This window comes from Barbatula barbatula (assembly GCF_947034865.1).
Source record: "Barbatula barbatula genome assembly, chromosome: 25".
Taxonomy (NCBI): Eukaryota; Metazoa; Chordata; class Actinopteri; order Cypriniformes; family Nemacheilidae; genus Barbatula; species Barbatula barbatula.
The window spans coordinates 1,860,852-1,868,803 of record NC_136788.1 but is presented as its reverse complement, the minus strand read 5'-3'; the positions used below and the strand labels follow the sequence as shown (position 1 = coordinate 1,868,803).

At 36.9% G+C, this 7,952-nt stretch overlaps 1 protein-coding gene across 1 annotated transcript; it reads left to right on the top strand.

Moving 5' to 3' along the window:
* Window positions 1-4,442: 4,442 nt before the first annotated feature.
* On the top strand, window positions 4,443-6,792 carry LOC306890277 (beta-2-glycoprotein 1-like). Its single transcript, XM_079449886.1, has 6 exons — window positions 4,443-4,570; window positions 4,881-5,057; window positions 5,150-5,246; window positions 5,340-5,416; window positions 5,523-5,711; window positions 6,318-6,792. The coding sequence occupies exons 1-6, from the start codon at window positions 4,477-4,479 to the stop codon at window positions 6,515-6,517; spliced, it is 834 nt and encodes a 277-aa protein (XP_079306012.1). The 5' UTR covers window positions 4,443-4,476; the 3' UTR covers window positions 6,518-6,792.
* Window positions 6,793-7,952: the final 1,160 nt, after the last annotated feature.

The window sequence follows — 7,952 nt, the reverse complement described above, 5'->3', positions numbered from 1 at the left end:
TAAGGAAGACGATGGAGTCTTAGTACGACACACACATCAGCAGTGCGCCAGATTGAAGAATTCTGAGGTGTTGGCTGATTTGAATTCTCATTTGTTTCATTTGTCCGAGTCTCATAGAAATGATGTGGAAAGATTAATTCATTACTTTCCTTCGTTATTCCATGATGTTCCTTCTCGCACTACGGTTTTGCAACATGACATCGACGTGGGTAATGCCGCTCCTATTAAGCAACGTGCTTATAGAACAAATGTTTTCAAACGGTCTGTGATCAAAGCTGAAGTTGAGTATTTGTGTGAAAATGGTCTAGCTAAGCAGAGTTTTAGCCCGTGGAGTTCTCCGTGTTTACTGGTGTCTAAGAGTGATGGATCCGCTAGATTCTGCACGGATTATCGAAGGGTAAACGCGGTGACTGTTTCTGATTGTTTTCCGCTACCTCGTATGGAGGACTGTGTGGACAACCTCGGGTCCGCTAAATTTGTCAGTAAACTAGATTTACTGAAAGGTTACTGGCAGGTGCCTTTAACAGAACGTGCATCTGATATTTCTGCTTTTGTGACCCAAGATGATTTTCTGCAATATTGCGTTATGGCGTTCGGTATGCGCAACGCGCCAGCGACATTTCAAAGGCTTATTAACATCGTGCTTGCGGGGGTCCGAAATTGTAATGCTTATTTGGATGATCTTGTGATTTATTCCCCTAGTTGGTCCGCGCATGTTTCTACGTTAGGAGAGGTATTTGAACGCCTTGAAAAAGCTTCGCTGACGTTAAATCTGTCCAAATGTGAATTTGGTCAAGCCACAGTTACGTACCTGGGCAAGGAAGTGGGTCAAGGACAGGTAAGGCCAATAGAGGCAAAAGTGACTGCTATTGCAGATTTTCCCGTTCCTGCTACACGCAAGGAACTCCGCAGGTTCCTCGGGATGGCCGGTTATTACCGGAGTTTCTGCAAGAATTTTTCTACTGTGGCCAATCCTCTGACCTCACTCCTTAGCCCTTCCCGCACTTTTTTGTGGAACGACGAGTGTCAGAATGCTTTCGATAATGTAAAATCTTTACTATGTAGCACACCTGTGTTATCAGCTCCTGATCTTGAGAAAACTTTCAAACTCGAAATTGACGCAAGTTCTGTGGGTGCAGGGGCAGTGTTGGTGCAAGAGGACGCTTATGGTATTGACCATCCAGTATGCTACTTCTCACGTAAGTTCAATAAGTCTCAATTGAACTACTCTACGATTGAGAAGGAAACATTGGCCTTACTATTAGCGTTACAGTATTTTGATGTGTATGTGAGCTCAACCATTTTGCCTGTAATTGTCTTCACGGATCATAATCCTCTAGTGTTTCTAGGTCGTATGTACAACCAAAATCAGAGGCTGATGCGCTGGTCTTTGATGGTACAAGGGTACAATTTAACGATTAAACACAAGAAGGGGTCGGAGAATATAATCGCGGACGCTTTGTCCAGAGCTTAGGCCAATGTTCTTCTATACCACTTGCAGGTTGAAAAAAAAAAAAACATCTCTTTTGTATTTCATGTTTTTTTTTTATTGTTAGGGGGAAAGTGTTACGTTCCACGGGGTTTTTGTATGTCTCTCTTTTTCGTTGTTGTGTTTGTTTTCATTCATTCCCACAGGTCGTGATCATTGGCTGGTCCGCAGGAGGTGACGTCACTGCTTTACGCTTCGGAGCGGACGTTCCACCAATCCGCTGACGTTCCGTCGGGTTTAAAAGGCCCATTCACAAGAATCGCAGCAGCTCGCCAGATTTCAGCCAATTCGCGGGTAGCGAGCCGGTCCTTTTGGGAGGCAGGAACACGTTGTTGTTGTTGTTGCGCCTGTGTTCATGGTTTTGTGAGACGTCTGTCATTTCTGAGTAACGCCGAATCGGGTTTGTTCAAGTTTGTGATACCTTTGTTTCTATGTGCAATCGATCATTGTTAGACTGAACGTCCTTAGCATTAAGGCAGTTACTTGGGATTTCAGGGCTGTTTATAATAAATGCCGGATCCTATAAATGTAACCTGCGGTATACAGTACATTCATGTTAGTTAGCCGAAGAGTGATCGCTCCATTTGTATGTCTGTTTTTAGTTAGAGTAGTTTATGTATGGCGACGGATTCGCTGAAGACTTCGGGGTTTCTTTCTACATTTTTGTTTGATAGTGAGATAGTTGGGAGGAAATTAGGTATGGTAATTATGTTTTGATTATTTCATTGATTTGGGCGATCCTCTTGTATTTGATTCTCTTATTTACCTTCTTTATATTTACACTGTTTGTTAACTGTACGTGTCTGGGAAATACATCAATTAAACGTCTTGAAATGTAGAGATTTCTGGTTGTTTCTTCTACCCGCACCCATGTCAATCATACCTCACGTAAATGTTGCGTTCTCGTCCCGCTTACATCTTTAAACACGTAATGAACAGTGTTCTTTGTCAAAACTGACATTCTCATCATCCACTGAGGTACTTTGTCACAAAATGCAGTTTTCAGCTCAGAAAGCTTGTTTCTGACATTCTAACATCTCAATTAGAGCATTTCAGTAATGAACAGTGTTCTTTGTCAAAACTGACATTCTCATCATCCACTGATGAACTTTGTCCTAAAATGCAGTTTTCAGCTCAGAAAGCTTGTTTCTGACATTCTAACAGCTCAATTAGAGCATTTCAGTAATGAACAGTGTTCTTTGTCAAAACTGACATTCTCATCATCCACTGATTCACTTTGTCACAAAATGCAGTTTTCTGCTCAGAAAGCTTGTTTCTGACATTCTAACAGCTCAATTGGAGCATTTCAGTAATGAACAGTGTTCTTTGTCAAAACTGACATTCTCATCATCCACTGATGAACTTTGTCCTAAAATGCAGTTTTCTGCTCAGAAAGCTTGTTTCTGACATTCTAACAGCTCAATTAGAGCATTTCAGTAATGAACAGTGTTCTTTGTCAAAACTGACATTCTCATCATCCACTGATGCACTTTGTCACAAAATGCAGTTTTCAGCTCAGAAAGCTTGTGATGATAAGTAGACGGATCTAGACATTTTTAGGGCTTTCCTGTATTTCTGAATACTATACTTCCATGCAGTACGAAATATCTCTAATTTAGTCTTCTTAAAGTTGTGCTGCATTTTTTGAGCCGCTTTCTTTAGAGTCTGAGTTTGTTCATTATACCACGGTGTCGGTCTGACATTTTTATTCTACTTCAAGCACAGAGGAACTGTGTCTAGCGTTTCTGAGAAGGTGGAGTTAACATTTTCTATCGTAAAGTCAAGATCTTCAACATTATTACTCATGCTAGAGATTTGACACAATTCATGCAGATTATCAAGAAACGCAGCATTGGTAGTTTAAGTTATTGCTCTACCATATTTGTAACAAGGAGTTTGATTTGCAGCCATAGGCCAGTGACGCAAGCATGATACCAGATAATGATTCGAAATGTCTTCGCTCTGCTGAAGGATTTTAAGTCCTTTTTAAGACAGTATTAAGTCTAAAGTATGATTATGAAGGTGAGTGGGTCCTGACGTGTTGTCTAACACCCATGGAGTCACCAACGAAAGGCAGGTGTGGTAAAGATGGATTATGACATAAAAATATGTTTTAGATGTCTCAGAACTTCCCAAATCATGGTTCTCAAAGCCACAAGCCAAAGTTTATTTTTGAGAGAAAATATGTATTTTTATTTAAAGAACAAGGCATATTTAGCATACATTAGTTGTTGTTGACCAAAGAACACAGAAATATGAAGTTTGGATTTGTGTTGCTCTGCAATAATAACACTGGGGATTATAGTGCAATCATAATTATTATGCAAGTTGATCATATTTGCAGGCACATTTGACCAATTCCTAACTACATACATCTTAATAACTATTCATTGTGTAAATAATCATTTATAAGTAAAATACAAAATAGTTAACAAAGGCATGCAATATGATAGCAGGATATCTTTTACAGGTATCACAATTAGAACTCAAGTAGAGAGACAAGTTACTCTTCAACTCTTTAACTCAAATAGAGAGACAAGTTACTCTTCAACCCTAAACAAATGTACTCTTTCATCACAAGACAAAAGTCAACAACTATGTACCTAAGGTTGTTTTCTTATTTGTCTATTATTTATGCTTAGACAAACAAGGCTGCAAAAAGAATGTCAGGGTATGATTATTAATGTAGTTAAATATGATTGTAACTGGGTATATAAATGCTTCTGCACATGTTATCTTTATACAAAAATACCGTACTCTCTCTCTCTGTGTGTGTGAGCATGTCTGTTTACCGTAAAACAGAATATAAAATCCTAAAATACGAAACATTAGTATATACTTTACCCATAACCTCAATTTACAGTTTTGGTTCATTGGATGAGATTACAGATTTTCAAACTACAAAATTTAATTGGTGGACACTCCTCAACATTGCACTCTGTTCATTGATCTTAGTTAATCAATAATCTCCAAATACTTAAAAAGCAATGCATTACACCTGTTATGCAATAATGAAACACACTTTCAGTCTAATGCTCTTTTGGCATGTATGTCTTTATGAGACATTAAAGGCAAGGACAGGTAAGTGTGCGCATTTTAATATTGAATAAGGAAAGTGTGGTATTTTAACTTTTATATCAGATATAAAATATTCAGATATTATTACCATTAATTAATCTAAGGCAAAACCACCACAAGGAAAACTTTCACTATGAAACTTTCTTGTTTATTCTATTAATATAATGCAGAGCCAAACCAGACCGCATGCAGAGTCAATACAAGGATATTAAATCCAGATACAGTATGCTTGTTGGATTCAGATATTGCTGTGTATCTGGAAAAACTTTATCTATGAACTCTGAATCTACTCTGCATTCTGATGTGTGTTTAGTATGTAGTGACCCCCCTCCTGTCGATGGTTCAGAGGTTTTATTAGGCCAGCGTGTGTTCGAGCCCGGTGAGCAGGCCATTCTCAAATGCAGCAATGGATACAGACAAACTGGTGGATCTCGTAAGATTGTGTGCAAGATTACAGGAGAGTGGACTGAGCGTACTCTTAAATGCTCATGTAAATATCTCTATATTTATATATACTATATATATATAATTCATATACTGTGTATACATATACATTTACAACTGTTTCCAATGTTAACATAGTAAAACGTTGCCCAACTCCTGACTCTCCTGCCAACGGAAACGTTTTTTTTGATAATATTGTGTTCCAGAGCACTATCAATTACACCTGTATCAAAGGGTAAGGAATTTTCCACACATTGTCAAGTATTACGCAAATTAAACAAGCAATGCGTTGTGTGTATTCAGAAATAACCAGTGGATATTTTTTCAGTTATATCCTATATGGAAACGATTCTAGTCAATGTTTACACACAGCAATGTGGAGCAACCCTGCCCCTCAGTGCAAACGTAGGTATAAGCTTGAAATACCGTACACAAATTTTCATGTTTAAAATGCTGCTCTAAATAAAATCTTGAAATTGTTCTAAATCATATTTTTATGTTCTTATTTTAGCTGTCAAATGTGGCCTTCCAGTGATCCCAAAACATGCTAAAATCTTTTATGATAAGGTGTTCAATGGTAACACCACAGAGTTTGGATTAGGTGTCACTTACCAGTGTTTGCCACCACTGGTACTGTTCGGTAATGAGAGAGGGTACTGCACTGCTAACGGAAACTGGACAGACCCACCTAAGTGCCATGGTAAAAGCACACCTCTTTTAGCCATACTGTATTTATTAAAAAGCTAAATTAATTTGTAAGGAGTAGCTACACTTGATATGCAATCTATCACAGCCATACTTATTACATTGTGACTAAAGTTGTAACAGACACGAGCTCTGCTATTCCCTCCTCTAACCATCGGAGGGAGCCCTCTCCCGAATATTGAATAAATCAATTCCTATTAAAAATCAATTCCTATTACCCGCACCTTGTACTGATTACACCTGATACTCGTCACTGGTATCTATATATATATAAATATACATATACCTACTTACCGCTCACAGTTCATTGCAAAGTCTTGTTTTATGTTGGTGAACTTTACTGAGCGTTATCTTCTAGTCTGACTATCTGTTACCAATCATGCCTGACACTTATTATTGACCTGTTGCTGCCTGCTCCTGTCTGACCCTGCCTGTACGACTACTCTTAATAAAGCATGCAAATGGATCCCTGCCAGCCTGACGAGTCATTACAATAGTACTGAAACAAATAAACAAGACTACATCTTCACAAATTTGTTAAACTAAAATTTTATTGGGATGGTTATAAACTAATGTATTTCAAAATGCCTGTATTTTTTAGAAGTATCCTGCCCAGTCCCCACTCCAGTGGAAAATGGATTTATCACATCTGCTTCAGGCCTACTGCTAGAATATGGTTATATGGATCGGGTAAAATATGGCTGCAGTAAGGGCTATATTCTGGATGGACCCATAGAAATAGTCTGTGACAAGAACGGAAAATGGTCTGATAAGCCTACCTGCAAAAGTGATGCTAGCTAAATGATCATGATGCTAAATAGTTACTCAGATTAAAAACAGGTGTGTAATGTCAAATTAAGAGTGGACGCAGTCCGGAATTAGCTAAACTACCTAAACCTTTTTAAAAGGGGGATTATTGAGTCTGTGTATAATCATCCTTCCCAAAATGGTAAAAATGTTTTATTACATTCTAATGTAATCTTATTACTTTATTGTTTATTAATTGATATGTGGCTTTTAATGTTTTAGGAACAGTTCAGGTTCTGAATAAACATTTCCTGATAATTTACTCACAACCATGTCATCCATGACTTATGTTAAGGTTTATGAGGGAAATGCTTCAGGATTTTTCTCCATATAATGGACATCAATGGGGACCGGTCTTCATATCTTAAAAAGTCTATACACGACACCAGACGATGAATGGTGTTGTCTAGGGAGACGATTTATATTTTTCTAAGAAAACAAATTATATTCCTTGTAAGTATACCACTGTGATGCATGTCCACGACTTCCGAATTACATAATCTGGTCACGCGTGACGTAGTTTCAAAAGACTTCCACAAGACCATTTTCAAATAAAAACAGAAAACCTTTTATGCGTTTTGGCTGTTCATTTACATGAAAACTTGTTGTAGGTTATTGAAAACGACGGCATTATCGTTTCCGTGTAATCTCTGAAGACGACGTTTTCCAAAAACAATGACGTCATATGCATGCATATTACAAATTCAGTCTGTAGGTATGCGCGAGTGTTCCCCAAAAATAATGGCGGCGTGACATATTTTAATTTCTTCAGCAAAAAGTAGATTTATCGCACCACTAAAACCAGTGGAGACATGGTATTTATATGCACACTACTATAAACACAGTGTATTAAAATCGCATAATTAAATAAAACAGTGTATGTGCTTATACAAAAGTTACAATATATTAATAATGTTAAAAAATTGTATAATTGTTTTGGGATATTTTCTGTATATGTAAATACATTTTGCAATATACATATATACACACAATATATTTAAATATTTGCTTTTGGCAACTTTGGAATATTTCTCACATATATTAAACTTATGCGTAATGTGTTATTTGCCTATATACAGTATTTACTGAACATCTATTTATTTCCTTTATGTTACGTTGATACGTTTACATGCACATCTATGTAAATATATTATTTTGCAATAAATGTTCATAAATGTATCTTTAATATTAGTTAACATATTTGTTTCCTGGTATATTTAAATTTATTTTAAACATATATTCAATTAATGTTCCTTTAGAATATTTCACATATAAAGAAACTTTATATACAAATTTATTCCAAATTTCATTTAACATACATTCATAATCTGACACTCCCTCAATAAATCAAGCACTCAGTTGACATAGAAATGCACATTGACTAACAACAAAAAATAGACAAAAACTTTTTTTCTTAGCAGTTCTCCTA

What these genes read in the sequence shown, in the direction of transcription:
- LOC306890277 (XM_079449886.1), top strand. Translation starts at nt 4,477, where the DNA reads ATGCATTACACCTGTTATGCAATAATGAAACACACTTTCAGTCTAATG. An exon ending in AATTACACCTGTATCAAAGG is followed by an intron (nt 5,247 to 5,339) that starts GTAAGGAATTTT and finishes ATATTTTTTCAG; the next exon opens with TTATATCCTATATGGAAACG. An exon ending in AGACCCACCTAAGTGCCATG is followed by an intron (nt 5,712 to 6,317) that starts GTAAAAGCACAC and finishes TGTATTTTTTAG; the next exon opens with AAGTATCCTGCCCAGTCCCC.